The sequence below is a fragment of the Chaetura pelagica genome, unplaced genomic scaffold, assembly GCF_000747805.2.
Source record: "Chaetura pelagica isolate M959 unplaced genomic scaffold, ChaPel_1.0 scaffold12, whole genome shotgun sequence".
Lineage (NCBI taxonomy): Eukaryota > Metazoa > Chordata > Aves > Apodiformes > Apodidae > Chaetura > Chaetura pelagica.
Window position 1 is genome coordinate 6,538,185 of NW_009952801.1, and position 26,012 is coordinate 6,564,196.

The 26,012-nt window shown below is 36.9% G+C and overlaps 1 protein-coding gene across 3 annotated transcripts in view; it reads left to right on the forward strand.

Annotated features, from left to right (window-relative positions):
• The window catches only part of HDAC9 (histone deacetylase 9), a 279,706-nt gene that overhangs the window by 131,391 nt on the left and 122,303 nt on the right, over positions 1-26,012 (forward strand). For all 3 annotated transcript variants that reach the window (XM_009994950.1, XM_009994952.1, XM_009994951.1), the window contains exons 12-15: positions 1,889-2,066; positions 7,801-7,934; positions 15,875-15,995; positions 21,525-21,574. In XM_009994950.1, the coding sequence (XP_009993252.1) occupies positions 1,889-2,066; positions 7,801-7,934; positions 15,875-15,995; positions 21,525-21,574 (483 nt within the window). The remainder of the gene's footprint in view (positions 1-1,888; positions 2,067-7,800; positions 7,935-15,874; positions 15,996-21,524; positions 21,575-26,012) is intronic.

A 26,012-nucleotide genomic window follows, 5' to 3' on the forward strand; every position in this document is an offset into this window, starting at 1 on the left:
AGGGAAAATATTCAACACAATAGTGTTCATGCAGTCTTTGTTTCTTCTCTCCAATCACATGCACCCCCAACAAAGGTTATAAAATATGTGTATGTCTAGGAGCACAAGAAATATCTCCATTGAAAACTTAGCATATTTAAAATCACCAGTGAAGCTAAGTAAAAGCAAGGCACCTAGGTATTTCAGGAAAGAATTCCTGAATGTTATGTTTTGTTTATAAGTAAAGTGGGTACATAGACCTGTTCAGGCACCTCCAGGTATTTTCTATAACACACAACACCATCATGTAATCAAACATTAAAACAGCAACAGGAAAAGTTGAGGACTATATTTAAAGCAAGGGAAATGGTTCAATGACCTCAAACCAAGATATTTCTTGTAAAACCTCTTTTTGCTTACTCATGTTTTCTTTCTTTATTTAGTCGCTTATGACAAGGTCCCAGGTGATTTACCCTTCCTGTGACCTTATGTCTTTTCACTGAAGTGGTGACCCCATATATTAATGTGGGTTTTGAGGCTGCCTTTTAAAGCTTTTGTTCTCATTTCAGCTGTTATTGATAAGCACTTGTTTTCTTAAAGTATTACATGCAACATAGACATTTCCACTTTCCATGAGCTGTGGATTCACTCTACAGTGTGTGAGGGGCTGGGGTACTCCCAGGTACCCACATCTGCCCTCCCGCCCAGCCTGAACTCTGCTTCACCTCTCTGAGCACCCAGCAATACTTCCTTGGCCAGACCAGCCCTCTGAGCTTTTGTCCCAAACAATAGCATGCAGCACTTCTAATTGCTACCAGGTTAAAACAAAACAAAACAAAACAAAAGTAAAAACAAAAACAAAAACAAACAAACAAAAAAAGTAATGCACACACACACATATATATGTATATATATATACACACCCAGCCCAGGTGAGGAAAAGTAGAGTCTGTAGTTCTAACATGGAAATATTAATGTCAACTGAGTTTATATTTCAAAGTGACTTGGAAATCTCTCTCTTGCATTATTTTTCTGTTGAGGGTCTAGTGCTATACGCGCGCACACACACACAAACCCAGAAAACCCCTGTAAAACTCCCCAAAAAACAAAGAAATAAAAATCTTGGGAAGCAATCCTACTTCATAAAGTAAGAGTGCACCAAGATTTCTACTGACTTCAACAGGATTTCAGCCTTTGTCATGTCAGCAAAAGTCGCCATCTGTTGACAAACAAAGCAGAGGATGGATGAAACTTGTCTTTCTGCTCTGTCTCAAACTTTTCACACCTGCAGACCTTTCCTGCAGGGTTCAGCACTGCCTACAGCCAGAAGCAGTTAGGACAAAAAAGATGGTCCCTAAGTGGGATCTCATGTAACAATTCCTGAGTTTCTAAATCATTTGTGAAAACCTATGTGCAAATTGTTCCTGTTTTACATGGATCTCTGGGAATTGAGTCCACTGTAGAAACTTGACTCACTGTTGCTTAGCAAAGTTGGTACTGAATAGCACGAACACTGTTTTTCATGTTCAGTGCTGCAGGAAGATTTTCTTTTTATTTGGGCAGGGTCATAAAATTTGCATTATCTATTCAATATATTAGAAAAAACCCTTTGTCTTTGCCTGTGCATGTCAAGCCATCTTTTCCTCTGTCAGGGAAAACTGACAGGTTGCCTGCCATCATATACTCTCTAGCAAAACCAGCAGTCTGCACTGTCAGTGTGAAAACATCTGTTGAATGGATTTATTGACCAGGTCTTAGGTGTGAGTTGTTGGTTGTTTTTGTTGGTTTTTTTCCACACTGTTTATTACAGCCCTGACCTAATGAACTTGCTATGTTGACATGTTTCCCTCAGTGTCTTACTTGATCCAGTCTCACATTTCCTTCTACTGTGCTGTTTTCTTGGAAACAGGAGTTCCTGGCACATCGGCGTGTCCACCAGTTGCAAATCTACCAGGCTCAGATGGCTACAGTTGGCATGGCTGGATTAGATAAACATCGGCCAGTGTCCAGGACCCCATCTTCCCCTGCTGATTCCACATTACCTCACCCAGACATGGACCAGCCCAGCCAGAATGTCTACACGACTGGTAGGATTCCCTAAAGATTGCTTTTAATAAGCAGGGCAAATGTGTTTGTTCATGTAGGATCAACAGATTTAAATGCCTCAAATACCTCATGCAGCAATGCATTCAGTTTCAGCCTTGCTGTTCTTCAGTTTATGATGCTGTATTGGCTTCAAGTCAACCAGTGCAGCTGATAAATCACAGGCTTAATATTCACACAGTCATAAATTATTATCATTGACTGACTCTGGCAATATAGTAACAGGTGCGTTTTTGGTGCCTTTAAGTCACTTATAGCTTTTCCTTTCATTTCCCTGCCCTCTGGTTCTTTCCTCCCTGTTTGCCTGTTTTGTAAAAAGACCACCAATAAGCTGAAGAAAGACCACCAGTAAGTAGGAGAGCTGCAATATAATTCTCAACATCTTAATTTGACAAGTCAGTCCATACTATAAGGTTGCTTTGCCTACAGAAAGATCAAAGTTGTAGCCACGACTGGAAGATGATGTTGGCTACAACTTTGGTGTGTTTCAGCAGTTGTGTGGATATGACAAAGGTTTCATGGTCAGGGCCTGGGCAGTGCAGTCACTTAGGGAGAATCTCCTATTGATAAGGCCTGGACTGTTCAAAGCAGAATGATTAAAACCTCCAAAATCTCCAGTTAAAGGAAGAAAAATGACTATAAGAACCCCATTTCTCATTATGGGTAATCTAACTTCACAAGCCAGTTCATCCTTTTAAGAGCCTGAACCTCAGTATAAAATTACAGCATGATTAGAAGTAAAGATTCACTTACTCTGTGCACAAAAAAGCTGAAATGAATACATGGAGATACTGTTCATTCAAGCTTCTGTCCAAAGTATTAATTCCTTCAGATAGGTTGACAGAATTTGTCATGACCTGCAAGCTTACAGCTCTTCAGGCCATGACTATGCATTGGTGTAGGATGGAGTCCTTAATGGGCACTGTGTGAGACAATGTGCTCTCCCAGCTTTCCAATTAGAATGTGAACTTGGGAACTAAAAATATATTATTTTAAAGGAAAACATTGCAAAAGAAAAAGAGATGTCCTTAAAGTACTGCAAGTAAATGGGTAAATGGATGCAAGCCGACATTAAGAAATGAAAGACATATATTCTTCTTGTGTAAATACACTATCAGTCTAGGACTTTAACTTGTTGGATGAAAAGACATTTGGATTGTACAGAAGGAAATATGTTAATCTGCTTCCCCCCAAGTTTCTGCAAAAAAGATGAGTTCTTTGTAGATAGGATTATTAAATGGGACCACTATTTTTCTAGTTGTGGTTCACAGAGTCCCCAGAACATTGTAAACTCATTATAAAAGATTCACAGAGCACACAAAAAGTGAGATCACTGTGTGTAGGGTTTAATGTTCTGTTCCAGAATCTGCAGTTCCACTGAAAGAGTTGAATGGAGCTCCAAATGGAAGGCCACTGCTTCCTTCAGTCTGATTGTTAAGGTTTACTCACACCTCTCTGTATAAGTGCCCCGAAAGGAAAGTAGGATCAAGGGGGCTACATATATCTGGGGTTTTTTTGCACCAGTGGAATTGATCAAAAAAGAAAATGGGAAGTTAAGATGGAAGGATAAAAGAAAAAATGAAATTATGTAGGACAAACACTGAATGGAGATGGTGTTGGGAAATGGGACGTACCAGGCATAAAGGGCTCCAGATCTGACACAAAGAAGCCTGGTGGGTTCTGCAGTGGAATGCAGACAGTGCATATGCAGAGTCAGGGTGGATTAAGACTGGGCAGACTGTTGAACCTCAACCTTTTAGTAAAGCGTTGCTACATGAACAGCAGTGGAAGGACAAAAAGGAAAACAGAAGAGAGAAAAAAATGTCTTATTCCAACTGATATACTCAATACTTCACTGAACTTCTTTTTCCAAATCAAAACCATCTTTTTCTTTAATTTTTGTTTCTTCTTTATTGAATCCTTCCCACCCCCCACGCCCCTCCCCACCGCTCTTTCAAGATAATAATCTCTACTCAATAAAAAAAGTAATTAAAAATCCTCCTAATTCCACTTCACAACTTTATGCTTCTGCTTCTCCACTTCTGCTGTGTACGTTCACCTCTTTCATATCTAGGTACTGGCTGAAAACATAGTGCTGCCTCCAAGCTGCACCTATGCTAACAGCCAGTATCCTCTGGCTGATCGACCAGTTCATAGGTCTAATAGTGTGGAAAGAAAGAAACCCAGACTAGTTGCTATCTTATACAGCCTTTTCAAAATCCTTTGGGATGAAAGCCCTGAGCAACCTAGTCTGGTTACAATGCTGACCTGCCTTGAGCAGAGGGTTGGACTACAGACCTCTGGAGGTCACTACCAATCTGACCTATCCTGTGGTTCTACGATTTGGTCTCTTAAGAAACCACAAGATGTGACCAATTGTCCACAGCAGCTGCAACACTACAATTTTTTAAAGCATGGAAGGAAGGAATGGATGACTGGAAAGGAAAAAAAATTCTAGCATAGTATGAGGTGAGGTCATTAATTAGAATGGTGATGGTTGTGAGAGAGCTACGCAATGTACACACAGTATATGCACAAGATAATGAGTTAAAGACGGAAAAAACATGAAGTCTACTTGATGTCCATTTAGGTTGCTTACAGACGATTTTATGTTATGAAGTTCAGGTTTTTCCTCTGAATAATTTATTAGATATTCTTCCCTTGGGTTTTCCTTTTGGTACTGATTTTCTCCAGGGAATTTCACCTTCTTCAAAGCTAACAATTTTTACGTCTCTTGCTCTCCCCTATTTAAAATGAAGTATTTTGGAAAAGAATGAGTGTTAAGGAGTTCCCACCAGGAATACTTTCTTTTTTTCTGACTTAATGCAGTTTCTTTTGTCCTGTATCCTCTATCATTATATGGTTCAGTGGTGCCACCATTTCCAGTCTGTCATCAGGGCCACATTCTGACCTCAGCATTATTGGTGTAAATCCAGAATAAATCCACCAGTCTCCATGGAGCTGCTCAGATTTACACAAGGAATCTGAGAGCAGAATCTGGCTGTAGGCATTTGTTCTGAACAGACAGAATAACCATCTTTTATTAATATTTCACAGCACTCTGCAATTGAAAACAGTTGTTGCCCTTTTTTTTTTTCCTTTTTTTTTCTTTTTGAAGGGGGGAGGTACTGTGGGGAGGTTATTGGCTGAATCCTGTTAGGGAAATCCTACAGACTATTTTTAGCAGTAAGCTCTACTGCTGCATTATGGTGTTGTACAAAGCACATGTGCTGTATGACCAGCAGCCACACATCTGAATTATTTGCACATCCTAAATCAATTTAGATGCTTGCAATAAATAAAAACATACATATCTGTCTTTTCTTAAGTCAATTAATCCTGCTAGAAATAAATTTTACACTCAGTGGTGTGAATATTTTAGCATTCAAAAGTTTGGAGCAGATGCTTCTGCCATGCAATACTGACCTAAGTCAATTAAAACAATTTTTGATTCAGACAAAATAATTCACATGCAATAAAATTACATTTTAAATTATACTCTTTTTTTATTATTTTTTTTCTTTTTAAAAATACTAATGTACTAAGAAAGGGATGTTCATAACTGTGTCAATCAGAATAGGCATCCTGAATACACAGTTTCAGCATTTCACCTTAAAACCGTTGTTTAGTTGCAACCCTGATATGGGCCATCAAAAAGTGTAATAATTCGATAAGATCTTGATTCTGTATAATGCTAGTATAGTAATATATAAATTTGATATTTTTATTAACTGCCAACTTAAAACTGTAGGGAGAATTGATACGTAGAATAAAACACTGATTGACAGAGTAGCAGGCAGGAGATACTTTCAAGTTTCAGCTAGTTTTCTTAACATTTAACAAGTATTTCCATTCAGATCCGTTGGATGTAACTGCCTACTCTGCCTAAGAGCTTCTGCAAGTCCTGAGCATGTACATTTAGCCTCTAAGCACCTTCTCTGTTAGGCAGGGGGATGGGAGGAAAAGTTTTCTTATCTAATGATATAATGACCACTGACTGTAGAAGTTAAAACTTCAGGTGCCAAGAAAAGAAAAGCAAGATAATGATTATAAGAGAGCATGCACGTATTTTTGTGCATATTTGCTCTTCCAAATAGCTTCGAAGACCTGATGATAGAGCTGCAAAGCAAGTAACTTCAGAGAAAGGAAATTAAGTGCTTTGACAATGCCAGAAGAGATTTTAAGCTGCTTTAGTTTATTAGCTCCAGATTTTCACTGGTTCTTTTTTTTTTTTTTTTTCTTTAAAATAAAACAAACCAAGAATATAAACACAGGAATTTATTGCTAATGAACTATTTTGTTTGTTAGAGTAAAAATTTAGCATAGACTTAGTCATGCTGCATAGGTTTTATGTTTGCATTCTCCTTATGCTAAACATAATTGTTTTATTATCATCTTGGCTTAAATAGCAAGATCCCAAAGGATCAGTTCTAAAGTGCATGAGCTAAGAGATATGGCAGCATAAATATTTCTAGAGCAGCCTAATTTCTGGCTGGCTTCTAACTGAATTATCTCAAATCCTTAATTTTGCATTACCCACAATGTATACAGATCTTATTCAGCAGAGTTTTTAAACAGTTTATTAAGGATTCAACATCCATTCAAGAACTTTGCTAAATAAAAGTGGTATTGAGCGTGTTGTTGAATCTAGACTTGGATTTTGTATTTTCTTCACTGGCTGACTTTTCAGCAGCAGGCTAACCCAATTTTCCCAGAACTGTGTTGGCATCCCCAGTAGTGGTGGCACATAAAAAAAATAGGTTTTTAATGCCAAGTTTTGCAGCTTGGAGAAACTGTTAATTTGAGTCCCTTTCAACTGTAAGGGGAAGCAAAATCCAAATGTTTCCCAAATGAAAACGGTTCATAGTGGTAAGGAAAATAGAAGAAATTTCTGAGGGAAATGCAACAAGTAAATGAATAAAAGACTTTTTTAGTATTTCAGACTTGGTTTGAAAGCCTTGAAAATGGATTTTAACTTGAACCTACTCCCTAAAATGTCTCTTTTGCTCCCAATGAACAGCTACAAAACAATTTGATATTGATAAGTGTTCCATATAAAGTTGTTCTGTTGTGGAATAACTGAGCATAGAAAATTTAAAAGGAAACTTGCATTGCAGTCTAACAACAGGATTTGGTCCTAATTGAATAGTGAGTGAAACTTTTGAATGAAAAAGGATTCTAGCTGCCACTGCTGCAAATCTATGAAACTTTCTTGTTAAATGCCTTGAGATCTGGAATTAATATAGTATTAATTAAGCAGGACAAATACAGAACATCGTTGCCATTTAAAAAGCTATTTTTAAAAGTTTTTCTGAATTATTTTACCTACTCTGCTATGAATATATAACCCTTTCTTGTTATATATAGGTTAACAGCCTTAAATTAGTTTACTTGCCAGAGAAAAGCAAGTGATTCACTAATACAACAGATTTTTTTTCTAGCCATAAAAGCTTTAACAGCACAACACCCAATTTCCTTTCTTCTTTACAATTAATTGTATTTATTATTATAATTCCTTGAAAATTGATTTTTGCCTTATCAATGTCAGAAGATGATTTCTTAGACAAAATTCAGACTTTCCCAGACGAAAGGGAAATTCAGATGCTGAATTTTCATCTTGCTGTTACTGTTAAATAAAATCCAGTTCTGATATTGTTTGCATGACAAAGAACAGTATAACTTGCATTTGTTTCTCATTGTGCTGTCTTTGTGCTGAAGGTGTCGTGTATGACAGTCTGATGCTGAAGCACCAGTGCATGTGTGGCAACTATGCTAATCACCCTGAACATGCTGGAAGGATCCAAAGCATCTGGTCAAGGCTGCAAGAAACAGGGTTGCTAAACAAGTGTGAGGTAAGAAAAAAATAGATACTTGATTTCTTAAAATAAATGGCAAATATATTAAACCCTAGATCTGTCTTCTGTAATAAGAGAGTAATTTGTCTTGTTGAACATAACTGACAATATTGAAATAATGCATTTTAGGAAAGCACATTTCCCAATGAGAAAGCAAAGATTTTACACAATGAAGGTCATTTATCCACATCCATAAGAACAGAAAATCCAGACATGACCATGCTCTTCACCTTGATAAAAGAAGGTAGACAAGCAATAGTCAAACAGCAAGTGCAGTCCTTTCAATGGCACAATTCCTAACTGTTTCAAGCAGCAAAGGATTTTACTTCTGTAGTAGCATAAAACAGTTTTTTTTTCAAATGTAGTTTCTGTCACTCCATAACCACATGGCATCTCGTATTACCTCAGACTCTAAAGTCTGATTTCATAGCATTTTCATTTGTTAAAACCCGAGACCTTCTAGACAGTATCAGAGCAAATGTGAAACTTTCTTCTGCTTTAACTTCCCTCACAGAATTGCATATTCAAAACATGCTTAAATCAAATATGGGCTCTGTGGTTCATATATGACTCGGGTTACTGAATAACAGCCTTTTCCTACCATTTACTGCTTCCTATGAGTTGTGCAGCACTGTCAACTTCCGCCGAAGCCTTGGCAATTGAGGGTACTTACTGCATTGCACCACAAGTTTAAAATGTTCAACACAAATTTGCTTATGTTTTGCAGAATCCCAAAATTGTCAGGAATCTTATGCTCTGTTTTCTTTAATTACTTTTTCTTATATACTTAGGTTTTTACAAACCCAAAAACCTGGTAAAATAGGTCCCTTTGATTAGCTATTAGTGACTGTCCACAAAGATTTTCTACAGGTAGCCTAGTGTACTGAACAGTGAGTTATTTTAAGCACCATAAATGGATTTGCTGTATACACTCATCTAACTAGATGGCAGCACTTTAACAGGCTATTTCTTTTTTTTTTTTTTTTTACCTTGGATAATTTTTCTATCTTAAAGAAGAGTTTCCTTCAGGAAGGCCCTTTAGGCCATGTATCACAATGAGTGGTTTCACTGGTGGGATCACATATGTCAGGAGTAAGTTAAGCACACAGCCCAGGGCTAGTTACCTTCTTGGCTCAGGACCCTTATTATAAAGAAAAGACAAAAAAGAGAGAAAATAGTAACGTGCTGCTAGTATGTATTGCTTTCTTCAGTAATAAACAGACATCACTGAATGGCAATTTGTGTAGATTGGCAAGAGGAGTAATAGGAAAAGTGGTATAGATTAGTCTGAGGTGCATGCAGTCCAATAGTTTCCTGGAAGATTTGAAGTTTCCCTTATAATTATTCAATTTCAAAACCTGAAATATAGCCTATTAGGTCTTGCAAAATCCAGTGAGGTGGCAGAGAGGAAAGAAGTCACTTAATGTCAAATGGCATTCAGTTAATTTTGACCCTCCTTGTGTGCTTTGAAATGAGGCTGGAATGTGAAATGAGCTGTCAAAACATAAACTCTGATAATAAAACTTTGAGGGCCCTCAGCGTGAAGCTGGTGCATAGTTCTGGTGTTCATCTTGATCTTCTTATGTGAAATAAAACAGGATTATATTTGATGATGCAATCTGTCCTTCGCTTCATTGAATTTTCTAGCGCTTGCTTGAATCTGCTCACTTTTCAAATTAAGGAAGGCTGCAGGGATTCACTTAATTGGTGTTCTGATTCTTTAGAAAAGTTATTCAGCTGAATAAATGACTTGTTGTCACTAAAGGAGCAATTATTGCATTATTCAAGAAATAATAGGCCACCATTAAGTTGCATTCTGGAATATACCACACTGAGGATGCAGAATCAAAGCCTCATGGGCAACTGCACTATCTCATTTACTGACCTCTGAATGCCCCCTCATGGACATTAGTATTTCTGAATATAATTTCTTAATATAATTTCTCATGTTTTTTGTCAGAAGAAGTGGGGAGATTGTTGCTCTGGTTTTGCCACGTGCACTGTCTCATGCATCAAGTCTGAAGGACAGCTTAGGACCAGTAACCTGGAACAGCTGCTTAGGAAATCCTCTGCAGTAACTGTGAACTTTCTTTTTTTTTCTCTTTTACTAAAAAAATAGTCCCACAAGAGGGCTGCAGTCCAAATCATTGTCTGATGAGGAGTTTCAGGATCAAAGGTAGTTCAGTCAGAGGTTGCTCAGATCTTGTTACCTTGCAATGTGTGTATCTTTAGTCACAGGCTTGTGCCAAGGAGCCCTCCCTATTTTCTTAATCTAACAATAAATCCTTAAGAAAATGAATACTCTATATATAGACAATCTTTGTTATCTACAGTAGGGAGGAACATGTGTTTCTTCAATCACATGGTGTGAATTAACTCATCTCACTCAGCTCAGGTCTATCACCCTGGAGTGATGACTGGCCAAGTGCACAGAGAACTGTCATCTCTAACTGAGCATGGGATGATAGAAGCTATATATACTGGGCTGACATCATGTTTGCTGCAGTCAATAGATTAATCTCAGTAGGTTAATCTAAACTTAATCTATTACTTAATGTTTCTCATATTGTCCCCCTATGTAGCATTTAAAAATTACAGCTTTTCAAAATCATAGCAATGTTGGACTGGGATATTCAGAGCTGTGTCTTCACTACAAAATAGAATAGGCCAGGGACTTCCTCTACTACTGAGGCCAACTGGCATAGAAAGTCTCATTTTCATACTACTAGGAATGCTCCCTGGCCCATGCCAGTGACGAAACCATTTCTGGGAGTTGACTGGGAGAGTGCTAGCTGCTGATCAGCCAAAACAGTGTGAAGGACTACATTAGCAATTTAACAATACAGATTATTTTGTTCCTCTGCCTGATTCCTGGCCCTGCTTAGTTTACTGCTGCAGACAGCCAAAAGGTCTTAGAATTATAGAGTCATATAATCATTTAGGTTGGAAATTACCTTTAAGATCATTGAGTCCAACTCATAACCTAGCACTGACAAGTCCACCACTAAACCATGACCCTGTGTCGCCACTAAGCATCATGTCTACATGCCTTTTAAATCCCTTCAGGGATGGTGACTCAACCATTTCCCTGGGCAGCCTCTTCCAGTGCCTGACAACCCTTTTCGTGAAGAAATTTTTCCTAATATCCAATCTAAACCTCCCCTGGTGTAACCTGAGGTCGTTTCCCCTTGTCCTCTGGCATTACCTGGGAGACTGACACCCAAAGACTTGCTTCTCCACATTGTGTTTTGTCTTTCTAGCCATAGATATTTGAGCTCTAGAGTTGTTCAAACAACAGTCCAGGGGACTTTTTTGCTAAATTGGGAAAACAGTTATAGCTTACAGAATTTTTTAATATCATATCACTCTTGTAATTTTTTTAATCATATCACTCTTCCAAATAGACAGACTACTTCTCCCATCAGCTTCCCCAAGGCAAAGGAGGAACATATTCAGACCACGGCCAGCCCTGGAGAGCCGGATTTGAGAGACCAGTCTCTGATTGAGTCAAGGGCAAGACAGTGGAGTGGTTTCCCCCCGTACTGGACTTTTTTATAGTCCTGGTATATATGTATTGTAAAAAATAAAATTGAGAAACAGTATTTTTGCATTAGTTTGAAAGTTTTGTGTATGTTTACTGAATTACCCATTCTGTGTTCATTAAAGACTGACAGTTGTAGAACAGCCAGTCATTAAATGTAGCACCAAAACAAGGCAGCTAAAAGATACAGAGATTGGCATAAAACAAATTTATTATTTCTTTTCCCCCTTTTTTCTATTTTATCTCTGTAAAAAGCAACACATAGCTGCCCTACCTTCTGAACAAAAAAAAAAAAAAAAAAAAAAAAAAAAAGGACTGAAGTATGTTTTGATAGTGGTGCCTGCTTCCTACTTCTTCTAGGTAGAGGAAGTCTTTACATAACTCCCTTTGGGGCCATAATTTATGCACATGACTGAAATTAGGTTACACTGATCAACACAGTTTTAGAAAAGAAAAGAAGAATATAGACACAGTCCCACTTTGTGCCTTCACCTATACTTTCTGTAGCGACTGTGGACCACAACATTTTTCCTTTCAGCCTGGAATTTGTTCTGAATTTTGATAGTTTTTTGGATTAGGGAGACATCTTTCACCTCCTGCTGTCCACATCTCATGGACTGAAGGGGAGAGAACGAAAGAATATACATTTGAAAACCTTTGAGTCTGCCAGATCACATTCATTAAAATGTTAAAAAGTCCATTGTCTGAACCTCTCTTAACCATTAAAGAAAATATAATACACTTAGTCTTTAAGAGCAAAAATCTTTTAATGTTGAACATATTTAGGTTAGGCACTGGACAACCAAAACACATAAAGACAGTAAATGCATCTCTACGTGGGTGCAAGCATGTCAGAGATATGCTTGCAATTCCCACGTAATGGAGACAGATCTGGATGAAATGGCTGGAAAAAGATCCATGTTATCTCTATGTATTTTTAAAAATGAGAGAATTTAACAATTATGAGAAATACCAGAAAAATAGGAAAAACTCCAAAGACCTTGTTTACAAACTAGATTGCCTAAGGGAGTTTCAAAGACACTATCTCCATACAAATTGCTGCAGTAAAGGGAAGGGACACTGAGAGACTGGAATGAGAACTATCCCTTAAACTATGTAAAAAATTTCTAGCAGTGAGAAACAGGCAGTGTCACCTTTGTATTTTTGAATTCTGACTTTGCAAGACTTTAGTCTGCTGAAGACTACCCAAAATCCTCATGTTAGTAGAGGGTATCTGTGTGAAACTTCAATGGTCTGTTTTAAATAGAAGACCAGACTAGACAGTCCTCTTTGAACTTAAATTCTGTGAAAAGTGAAATAATTTTCCTGTTGTGGGGAGAACAAATTCCTAGTTCTAGACTAATTTTTTAAGCACTCGGGTGCAACATTTAGCTCTCCTGAGATGTATTAACTGCCTCTGTTGAAGAGGGAGGAAGTCAACACACAACTTGTCATGAACATTAGAAAAGGATGACTTCCCCTTCTACTAGGGATGAAGTAGATGGATGTAGTATTCAATGAAATACTTTCATTAGTTTTCCTACGCTGTTTTGTCTTTTTCATTGGCTTTATGTTAATTTTTTGTTTTCTACTACATTTTAGGCTTTTGATACTATTATGGTCCATGAAAATTAATAAAGATACTTTAAAATAAAAAAATGTCCACAAAAGTGTATGTGTAAAGTGACACAAATGAGTATGTTATGTTGTCTGATACCTCATGCCAGCGAGAGCCAGAAATGTTGGATAACCCAAAACAATAATTTTGCATAACTGGTTACACATTTTCAGATTCTGGAAACAGACTTATGACACATGATTTTTTAGATTTGCTAGATCCTGACATCACTACGTCAGAAGAACTATTCTTAGCAATTATTACAGGTAATTTTTAATATAAAATATTTTTTTCCTCTTTGCAGAGCCTTAGATAGTTGGATTTTTTATGTTATTGAAATTGGCTTGACAGGCAGAGGTACTGCAAAGGTGGAATGACACAAACAGTAAACGAGCAGATGGAAATGCAGAAACAGCACATGTGTGCACTGCTTTACCATTCCCTTTCCTAATGTCATTTAAATGTTTGCCTACACTCAAGGTTAGAGCTGGAGAAGCCATGGAGAAAATGGCTCTGGGCTGAGCTTCCCCTGGCATCTTGGCTCTTGGCTGCACTCCAAGGGCCTCACTGCTGGGAACAACCCTTGGAGTGGGACATCCTGTTCTCTGCTACTTGATTTCTGCACAAAACCTATTGCTGTACAACCTATTTCTGCCCCAGAGAATAAGGCTGGCAGTATTGGGTAGCTTCATAGCAAAATCTTTTAAGGAGGCCAATTCCAGACGGTACCCTGTTAGACCACATCACTATATTCCATAGGATATCACAGAGCTCCTTGTTACAAGAATAATGCCTAGCTGTGGGTCTTTTTATAGCTTAAGGGATATGACATTTAACAGCACTCCAAAAAAGAAGTAGGCAATTAACTCTCTTAAACATCTCTCACAGAGTTTTTGTATAACTCGTAGAAAATATAAGACCAGAGAGTGAGTATTTTACTCAAGGCTCTTTGATGTGACCTTCATAAAATACCTCTTTACTTTTCTTATACACTTGCCAGCCACCCTTTCCAGTTTTGCTGTGGGGAATTGGGTATATAGACTTTAAAGCAACTTATTAGAAACATGGACCTTAATGAGAATGGATGAATGAATAAATGTTACCACTCACCTCACTTGTGAAGAAAACAATTTTATCTGACCCAGAAGAACCATTACAGAGTTTACTGACTCCATGAATAACATAATGTGCTGATTTTGATTGTGCAACTGTGTGTTAAAAGGATGTGAGTGCACTGCTACAAATTCTCATGTGAGACTGGGAGAGGCTTGAAGAAATTAGAGATGAAAAAGGGTTTATTAAGTCATTTAGTTCTTGGATCATTCCCTAAAATGTTTTTCCACTGCTGTGTAGTCAAGTTTTAAACACTGCAAGAAACAGGGCTTCCACCATTTCCCTGAGGGGGAGCTTGTTCCACAGTCATCTAGGTCTAACTCTTAGGACATTTTCAGACTAGTCAGAAAAAAATCGTCACTGATTAACTCAATATACTGCTCCTAGGTAGCTCCTTTCTTCCCCAGTGCACATTCTCTTTAATATTTATAATATTGTTTTCTTCTCCTAGTGAACAGGTTGGTGCTTTCTGATATCTATGAGTAGGTGATAAACAGAATTACAACTTAACCTTTAAGAAAACTAGAATTGAGTAGCATTTCTGTAAAAGGTTAATCAGTCTATTAAAAATAGCATGGTCTGTTTAAATTATTTTTTATCTGTTTTTCTGTAGACCTTGACAGTCAGATAGATCCACAGTCTAAGTTTCAGGAGGTGTTGAGAAGGACCAGCTTTGCAAATAGAGCCCAGGATCTTAAAATAGGCTGTTTTCTCTCCACATTATCCAGAATTATCAGGAAAGATGATCTTGGGACCAGAACTTTGTTGACAGAGCTGTTTATTATGACCAAACCTGAACCAAATCTGCTTTGTGCTGCTGTGCCTGCAATGGCTGTGCAGCACTGGCACAAGCAGAGAAATAAATACTTCTATGACAAGCTGTAACTCAAAATACATACAAGAAACAGATCTGATGAATAAGAAAATGTTAGCTTTATCTTTTCTTCCTTCTTTCCTATCTTCCTTCCTTCCTAAATTGATTACATTTCAATCCAGATTTTTTAACATTTATTCAAGTGGAGAAACAGTTAAGGAGGCAAACTCCACTTAAAAAATGTAAGGAAGCAAATGAGTCAGCATGTGTAACAGCAGAAATAATCCTGGGATATCAAACATATATTAGAAATATTAAAAGACAGCTATGTATTCTTTTAAAGTATTTAAAATTTAATTTTCTTCTTCCTGGCTCTCCTCACTGTGATCTTGTTCTTCCTAGCAGCATAAATCACAAGTACTAGTAATGGTGTGAAAAACATTAATCCTCATTCAGAACACAGTTTACAGGTGTGAATAAGCTTTTGCTCTTCAAACTAGAATCTGGCTTTTCTAGCCAGATTTCTTACTTTAGAAATATTTGACATTTGGGTTTTTATGTCCTAATACAATGTAGGAGGGAGGTAGAATTTTTCTTTTTTCTTGTATGTGAAACTGTGTATTAAGTTAACTCTGCTAAGACTTAAGTGAAGCATTTGTGATAAACCACACACGCATTTGTTTTTCATAGAGCGTTACTTTAATAAACAAATCAGTGTCACATTCCTGCATGACGCAATTTCAACCCATTATTAATCATACTAAATGTTATTTCGGACCTTTACTTTTTTTTTTCTTTTCTCCCTAAATATTGTCAGTGGAATATTGTAGGCCTCTGCTGTTTTCTTTCAGCGAATTCGAGGTCGAAAAGCCAGTCTGGAGGAAATACAGCTGGTTCACTCTGAACATCATTCACTGCTGTATGGCACCAGCCCCCTGAACAGACAGAAGCTGGACCCCAGGAAACTCCTAGGTCTGTACAGGCCTCTATTCTACTGAGAACAGCACATTCCAGCACTGTCATTAGTCATAGCTGGTGTCAGTTTAAAATACTTGGCAAGCAGTGTGACAAAAATCCACTTTTTCCAAAAGCATTGCTATGTGGAAGGAGAATGTTACAATGGAAGACAAATATAGATGAGCAAAATGCACAGGCTGGAAAGCAGCGATAGAACTTTCTCCTCGTTCACTTAAAAAAAATCACTGAAGTGTTAACCCTTTACTGTAATTTATTCTGCATTGGAGGAAAATGGCAATTTTGAACACGCTTGATCTTTGACCTCCTTGTATTCTTTGATTTGAAAATGGGAGCTTAAGATACACTTGCTTGTCAGAATTGCTTGTTTGCTGTTCTTATTTGCTTTATTTCAATTATTTCAGCCACACTGAGTACAGGTACCATGCCTAAATCTTGCTAATAAATGAACTTCATTGTAATGGCTTCCCATTCTTCAGGGTATGATATCTTTCTGAGTAACAGGGGGGAAGCCACATTAAAATATTGAACAGACCTACGGATGTGCAGAATAGCAGAAATCTGACAGGATTTTCACGTCAAATATTCTCATGAGCAGTCAATGTTCAGAGTGTCCTTTTTATAATAGAAAAGTAGTGTTAAATTAAGTTCTGCCATGAATACAACATGAAGCAGATCCACTTGTCAGACCTGCTACAGAGAATGTGGAAGAAAACACACAAAAAAGTAGTGCATTTTGGAAATAATCTGTAAGTGAAATCCCTTCCTTTATATTCCAGTACACTGGATGCAACACACTAATTCTCAGCTATTTTTATACTTATTCTAAGATGTGGAGCTTTTCCTAAATTTAATGAAACATAACCCAAACAAAAGCAATAGTAGCCATCAAAAGAAATTTCTGTCACTGTTTTAATAACATATGGCAATTATTTTGCTTTGGAATCCAACACTTGAAGTTTCTTCTGTAAGGCAGACCAGCTTCAGTGAGTCAGAAGAGCAGATAAGAAAAATGTCTTGATCACAGTGTTATCTAAGTTTATACATCTTCTTTGCCAAGGCAACATCAAACCAGACGCACTTACAATATTCTAGATTCTCAGGAGCATGATTTTCCAAGGTTAGAAGTTCCCACTTTTTTATTTTATTTTTTAAGTGTTTCCACACACACAAAAAAGCTCTAAATTCCTGCAAAAATAAAATTTGGAAACATTTTTATTTTAGTTCACCAACATTGTAAAATGTTCCATTTTGACAGAATTGAACTTTCATATCAAATTTGTTGGGTTTTATGAATTTTATTTTAGTTTTCACATTCTTTAATATACATTGATATGAAATATTGTTCCCATTTTGGATCTCAGTGGTTGACCACAATACAGGATGCAGTGTGTAGTTGCAGCTACGACGTAAAAAAAGAATGGACCTAGGTATCATTTCTGTATTTCTCCTTTTAGAGAGAGAACACATAAAGTTTTGTTTACCCAATCTCAGAAAAGTATTTCTTTGCCTGCAGTTCTTTACACAGAACTCTGCCTTTTTTATTTGACACTTAGTCCAAAACATTTACTCTCTGAGTTTATATCAAGATCACACTCCTAGCATATATTCTGAGTGTATCTTTGCCTTAATGCCTTTTTCTGTCTCTGTTTCTAGGATGTTTTCTTGCTGCATTTCACATGGCCTTTTAACCAGACAATAGTCAATGAAACACCCTTTCCAGATGATTTTTCATGTGCCTGTTTCTAGACTGGAAGCTCAAATCATTCCGGGTTCCAGACTCTTCTATAAAGGGATTTAATTATCTCTTACGTTTTTCAAAAACGTTCCACCTTTCATTGTCTGCATTTCAGTGAGATTGAACCTAACCAATCCTAACATTAAAAATAACATCTTTTTATAGTATAGAAATTCAAAATTACATTAAGCAATGGAGAAAAATCTAAATGATGTTTCCCATACAAATTTCATCAATAACAACATTGTTTCATAAAGCATCTATATTTCAATGAAAGTGCTTCTTTTTCTATGTACATTTTCCCATCAAATTATGACTTTGCATCCTAATAAAAAGGAGGATCTAACCAGTCCTTTCCTTACTCCTCTATCCACCTAAAAAGACAGGGGCACCATTTGTTCTCCACTTGTGCTCTACAAGTGTCTCTTCCTTGTCCCTCTTCAGAAGACGACACCTGCTTTGTCTGAAGCTCTTTTTCTTTTTTTGCTAACAAGCATCTTCTGTATCTTTCAAACAGAAAAGAAACACTTGAAGGAATGAAGTTTAAGTACAACTAGGAGTATAAATGTGTTACTTGTCAATAAATGCTTATTTCAGTGCTCCTTTTCAGGAAGACCACAAGGCAAAATGGCTGAAAACAACTTAAATCAGTGTGAATTATACATACAGCTCTCATTCACATGTTCTTAATATTTTCAGAGTATAAAGTGGCTTGAACGCTTGGTGTTGTTTTCCTTGCATCACGGCCTACAGGTGCAGCTATTGCAAATGATCGATGTGATCACTTCAGTTTCTACACTAGTGTGAAGTTTAGGCTTTTGACTGATCACGTTTCAGTGTGGCATGTTGAGCAACATGTTATGTTGCATTACAGTGTCGTGACATGAAAGAAACTAAGATGCAGACTGTGTCACATCACGTTATGGTTTCACCTGACAGAATACAACCTTTCATGCCTCTTTGAAAAAGCTCAAGGGCAGAGCAATTCTCAAACAGATCTTACAAATATGTTTGTTTTTTCCCCTCATAACTAAGAAAGTGTTTCTAAAAAGCAAGTTTCCAGTGGTTACAACTTTTTCAAACTGAGAAATATACCGTTATGACACCCCTGAGAGTGGGGCAGTATTTAGGGTACAACTAAAAGGTGCAACTGCAATTTCAAATTAGTGAAAAAATTATCACTAAACAGAATTGGCTTAATTCTGGAGGGCTGATCCTGAAAAAAATAATATTCCTCAAACTGTGCCTTTTCACAAGAGAACATACTTTATAGTTTATTTTTGTCTTTGAAAGACTTTCTGCCCATCACTTTTCCTCATCAGACTCTTAGACCCCAATTGTCAATCTCCGAAGCAACTTCCTTGACTTTTGTATGGGCCCTGACCTCAGTTACTGATGGATGACTCAGCATCTTATTTGGCTACCTATGGCCTCTGTGGATTGAAAATTTAGAATAAAAATCTTGGATATTGTTTTGTAGCTCTATCAGTAAATACCTGTGCTGTATCTTCTCTAGAAGATCTTTTTTCACAAGCAATTTGCTGTTGACTGCAAACTCTGTCAAAGAGTATATGATTAGTTACAATTTTTCTTCTGTCTTACTTGAAGTATCTCATTATCTTTTCAGTTATTATCCTGGATGTATCTTTGGTTGTGGAAGGGTGTTATTGAAAAATAACTTCTGCCTAGCAAGTTCTGCTGGGGCATGAACTCCAAACTTCATGGGAAATTCTCACCTCAATTCTTTTCAGGGTTTACTTTTTGCTACTGATTCATTTATGATGTAGAGTTTTCTGAGCTCTTTTCATTTTGTAAGGCTAGCTAAGTGATGGTCCCTCTCTTTGTAAGCAGATTTTTTCCCCACTGTTCTTTTAATGAAATCTCAATGCCTTTCTTGTTCTGCAAAATCTGTTATCTGGTTCTTTGTTGGTTTTTTTTTTTGTTGTTGTTTTTTGTTTTTTAATATAATTTGATAAAAAGTGAATATCCTGGCAAGTTTCTTGTTATATTGAAGTGGATTCATGCTTGTTTCTCCCAGTTTTAGTGCTATCTGTTGATTGATTTTAGTGTCCTTCTTCACCATCTGCTTTTCTGTTTTTACTTTATGTTTGTTGTTTTTAATAGTGTTTACCATGCACAATGTGCCTGGCTGTAGGTAGATAAATGAGAATTAATCTGTTCTCTCTTATATCCCACTCTGAAACAGAATTTAAGAAAAAAGGTCTAGTCATTCAATATTCTAAAAATGCCTTCTTTTATCTCAAATTACAAGTTATGTTTCCATTAATGCCTGCTGGCACTTTACCAGCACTAATTTTTTTTACTTATCTGTCCAAGATTTTTTGGTCTTCCCCACAGTAAAAATTGAAAAATTGCTGTTCACATTGGTCCTTGGATCTGCCTTACCAAGAGATTTGCCAGCTCCCTCTGTATCTCCACTCTAAAAAGCTCCTGCAGTCAACATTTCCTTGCATGTCTGGGACCATTAGGACTCACAGTATGAAATACTCTGCATAGCTGCTGCACCTGCATTTCCCCTGGTAGCTCCACAGGAGGTTTTGTTTGGCTTCTCTCGCGCACTGTGCAAACTGATCAAAGGCCTCTAGTCAGTTCAAAATGTATCTTGGGTTTTATTCGAAGTGTAAAGCACTTTCTTCTTCACAGACCTTTTAGTCTGGTCTCTTGTACTTCAAAGATGATGGCTTATAATTGTCTTTATGCATTTCATTGGCACCTGCTAAACATGAGTAACTGCAGCATTGGCCCCTTCCATAACAATGGGTGGCTCCTCTAGGTAACTCGAGTGATTCACTATCTAACGTTTCCTCCAGATGGCAAAGTTACAAAGCCAGTTCTGTGATATGGCAGGGGAAAAGCTTATGTTCTCCTTCCACAGCTGCCTTAGGATCAGATTTCATACTGGGACAGGAACTGCATCAAATCCTGAGATCCTTACCCGGTTTTCATATTGTCCTTATCAAGACAAACGTGAGTTTAGTGGTACAAAACAAGAAAACATGAATGATTTAAAAGTGAGTATAAATATTAAGATAAAGTTTATAACAGTATCTAATGTATAGAGCAGATCAAGCTAGAAATCAGATTCTAAAGCCTATTAGGTTTTTGTTCCCTTTAGTAGAATGTATTTACAGAGTAATACTGAAACAAGTAATGTTTCATTTTATGTTTTAAAAGTATTAGCGTATTCATTGATAGTATGTAAATGAAGGTAGCGGCATTTTTGCACAGATAGGAAGACTAAGACTGTGATTTTCAAAGGAGATACTCTTTTGAGAGATCAAGTTAAGAAATTAGTCATCAGTTTCACGTAAGCTTAACGAGGTTTCCTCTGTTGTCAGTGAAAAAAACCAGGCACTTCTCAAGTATAATTCATCCCATCAGTCATCTAGGCTGGGCCAAGGTGCCTATCTCACTCCACTGGCTGTAGAAGCTGCTGAGATGACTGCTTATCAGTTACAGATATCGGGATGACTAGCTGCCCTTGTTCAGAGTGACTTTCTGTGGAGATTCGATCGTTACACTCCTTTGAAACTGCTGCTTACCAGTCTTAAGTTTCGTCACTATTACAAAAGACTATCTTAAATGCTCTGTGGCTGATACGCTTTCTAAGTGCTGCTAATATTTTTAATTTTCATATGTGGCATTTTCATTATGTGATACTGAAATGTGAATTACTGTAAAGAATGATTACTGTTCCAGTATTTAAATGTATTTTTGATAAATGATGCTAATTGTTTGTTTGTTGTTTTGTTTTTTTTAATATATAGGAAACGTGTCTCAAAAACTCTTTTCCTTGTTGCCTTGTGGGGGACTTGGGGTAAGTAGAAGTTTGGTTTTATTGCAAGAGGGACAGCACGCAACACATGTATTCATTCATGAACTCTTGAGCACTGTTGCATTATCAGTTCAAAGTCTTCAGAAGCTGATAAAAAATGTATAGATGAAACCCAAGCCATTTTCATTCTGTGTTTTCAAAGACACGGAAGACAGTACACTGCAATACGCATATGGAACACTTAGATTAGAATACCTTTTGTGATAATGTGTACATTTCTTAGTTGTCCCACTTTGTGTTTTTTTACATGAGCTCTATTTATGAGGAAAGCAGCACAGGTGCAATTGTTATAACAGAATTAGCTTTGGAGAAGCTGCTTTGTGTACTGTTGAAAAATAAATATAGCTAGCTTCCTATTTCTCTAAAGGACAAAAAAGTTACCAAAGCTAACATTCAGCATGACAAATGCTCAATAACTTCTAGATAATAACTTGGGTGTTGTTAAACTAATAAATTACTTGAGCATTTTAATATCCTGTTTAGAAATAGATTCATTCTGAAATACATGCTTGTGAGCATTAGGACACAGTAGACAAAAATCTGCTGACAAAAAACTGTTGCAACACTAGCTAAAAGAATTAATCTAAATTATTGAACAACATGTAGAAAGGAGAGTTTCCACTGATGTTGGTATCATGCTCCTATTAAATTCTATTGAGGATAATACCAGGAAGAAATAATTTTTCACACACTGAGGTTTTTCATGCAAAAGTATTCTACACTTTTCATCCAGCTGGGTACATTATTTCCTGATGTCAGCACTATCAAAGTAATATTGTTATACTGATGGGCTGGCTGGCTGAAGCATATATATTTTAGTTCCCATTCACTGTTTCTGAGTATGAAAGAATAAAGCCACAATCTCTGGCGGTCAACTTCCAATGCCACCATCTAAAGTTTTTTTTTTCTATCATACTAGTCTTGTTTATAGTGAGACTTTTTATTATAGGATACCTAACTGAAGAAATACTAATTTTCTTAGGATTTAACACATAAAAAAGAAAAATTCCATTTCTGATTTCAGTATTCAGTAATTTTTAAAGATTTCTGAACTGTGAGTTAAGGAACAAAGATTCAGGAAGTGGTAATCATTTCAGCTCCTCTACTGTGGACTTAGATTGCTAAGGATTCTTGCTAAAATTTGGAGCTTGGTGACTGGCAACTTGTTGATTTTGAAAGCTGGGGGTCATTTCTGTATGTGGATCAGCTAAAATTACAAATTAAGAGGTAGACATGTATGTCCACGTGCACTTTTGTGCACTACTTTGTGCACATATGCACACCCACAAGCATATATGCACACATTGCTGCATTCAAAAATGCTATTTTGTCACCCTGTTGTTGCAGTTATTAAGAAGTTTAGAGGAAATTGAACAAGAGATCAATAAAGTTGAGAAAGGATGTTGTTCAGATTTCTGGGTAAAGATAAGTTGATTTAAAATTTCTTGACAAATCTTTCTGGGAGCTTTGGAAAGTAAATAGGACTGTGGTATGCTTGTAAAATTAAAGCATAATATTTTCCTATGAAATGTTATTGTGATTTAAAAAAAAATAATGAATAGACGTGTTTTGAAATCCTCCTAGTAATGAAAATATGTTGTCCATTCTAAAGTTAACAGAGTTCAGAAATGCTCAGCATAAATACATTTTTAAGCACTTAGAATTACCTACAATTTTTTTAGTCTGTTTGCTTCATTTCTTATTTAAAATAGTGGAAACCGGACTTTAAAGAACATGTTATAGAAACGGATCTTTTATTTATTTTTTTTTCTAGTTGGTTTGCCTTTCTACATATTATTATTGTCAGGCTTGCTGTGGGGCTCTTTTAAAGGAATAGGTTATGACCTTTTTTCAAGGTAAATAATCAGATTAGGAGCTGTGATATTTAGCTGTCTATTGGTTAAGATGAGCTCTGGGAAAGGGAGCTGCTTCAAACTGTGTAGAAAGCAATTCTTAAGTTTGCTTTCAAAAATTCTGGTGGAAAGAAAGAAGCCTCATTGCTACTTAGAAGCTATCAACTTAATTGAGTGTCATAAAGCAGCAATCAATGTAAAACAGTAAGAGTGGTTCATACAAAGATTTAAGGAGGAAGGGAACAATTATTTTTTTTTTTCCAATTTTTGTTCTCATTTATTTTCTTTCTTGATTGATTGATTACTTGTTTACCAAATAATACAGTGAGAAAGTATTAAGGAAAAGAAACACAAAACTGTTCCATTTTGCAGGAGACTTTATGGCTGCCTCTTGAATGATAGTTTTCAGAGCTCTTTTGATCCTATTGTCTTCTAACCATATGGGGACCTTTCTGACTGTTATTATGCAGCTCTTCCATTATTAAATAGATTAGTGGTTAGACTACTCTCACAGGGGATGGGAAATCTAGGCTCATTTCTCTCCACTACCAGGCTGGATTTAATATCAGAGCCTCCACCTCTTAGCGGATGTTGTTACCACTGAGGAGATCATAGATTGTTTCTGGTTGGGGACCCTCACACAATGCACTGATGCTGTGCCACTATTGGAAACAGCACTGGATCAGTAAGACAGAGCATAAGTAGGATAAAGCCCATGTATCTAAGTCTGTGATCTACCAATTTAACACTTATAAATAATTTGAGTCCCTGCCCCACAAACAGCTTATTTATTTCACTTGAAAGAATCACTGGAAAAATTGGAAACTGCACTTGGAGCAAGGACTGGAACCTAGGACTTCACAGGCATTAAAAACATATCTGCTGATGGACTCTAAGGACTGTATTGGCACAGGCTTGGGATGGCTTTCATTGTTCACAAAGGTCTGATGAACCCCTATGACCCTGAATTCTGCAATATTATTGATTTATGTTATTATTTCTGTTCTCAATAAACTGCAGCCAAGATCAGAAATCCGCTTCTTTGGACATTACGTACAGTTGCAGTCAAATAAAGTTTTTTCCAGAATTTCAAGAGGCAGTGTTCATAACTGATATTTTCTGATCCTGTTCCATCATGGCCCTAAATCTTTTGTATTAGTGGAAAACACACGTAAAGCTGCTGTTTGCTGATTTTGTAAATATTTTTCATTCATATGAATTTACTTTCAAGTAGTGATAAGGACAGCTTATGTCAGGATCACCAGCAAATCTGACTTGGTATCTGTTAGGTTTTCAGAAGAAAGCAAGCAACACTTTTTACTGTTTTATAAGAAACTGTGTAATAATTAGCTCTCTTATCTACGACTAGAAAGCTGTTTCATACTGACAGCCAAACTGAACAGGTCTGAGACAGAGAAGAAAAAAAAGTCGTTTAAATCTGACTACCTAAATTTGCCTGTAGGACGTTTTCTTTCAAGGATGGTCAATTTTTTATCAGAGGACTATTGAGGGTCAGCAGAATAACATCCACTGAAGTATGGGAGAATGCAAGAATGCTTTTTTATTCTTTTTTTGAGCTTAACACTGTTCCAGAACTGAATGTTGCTAAGGAATTCTAATACCGGGGGGATGAAATTCTTTGTGTTGGAGGGAAACTAGCAGCTCTACAGCCAGCAGTTTTAATAACAAGAGATGGTTTCTTGCAGCTGGTCAGAGGTTTGGAATGTGAAGAGTCTTCCAGGAGAGGTGGGTAGATTGCAGGTGAAGTGGCCAAATGGGAAGAATAATCACAAATTAGATTTTGGTTCTGTGGATTATTTGACCATTCCACAATTTTTCATCTGTAAACAGCCACTAGAGCTACAACTGAACATTTGTTCAATGCATCCATCTATTCCAATTCTTCCCCTTCTGTTGTGCTGTGAAAACGACAATAAGAGAAGCAGAAATCTACTTTTAATGGGAGTTAGTTTCATCCCCCTGCCTCAGTCTGTCACTAAAAATAGTGATTGTTTTCCTGCCTGTTTGACCTGCTGCTGTGTGAAGAAATCTTGAAGTCATTTCTCAGCCATATTTTTTTGTCTAGTTGATAGGCAAAAAAACCCACAAAAGCAAAGAAGAGCAGGCTTTTATGATAATGTCATCATCGGCTCTCAGCTTCAAACACTTCTGTGGCTTTTGAATTGTCATTTATAACTTGGAACTGAACCGACCCATAATTCCCTTGATGCATTTAGAGAAATTGATAACAGACTGCTTCTTTTATGGCTCAGAGGAGGCAACTCCAATCACATCACTATTGGCAGTCAATATTATTTTCTGACATGGTTATAAAAGTATAAAGGGGCTTATGGCATTTGTTTAGATGAGGAATGGGCTTTCAAGCTGTGCTGGGGTTTATGGGTCCAGATTACTGAGAAGCAAAGGGAATATGATGTTTGCAAACAGGATATGATTTTATTTAAGTTTGGGTTTCATACGTTGCTCCCTGGGGATTGTCCTGCAGACAGAAGAGAATTTCACTTTTATCATATGAAATTGGGCAGCTATCCAATCCCTCCTGCTCT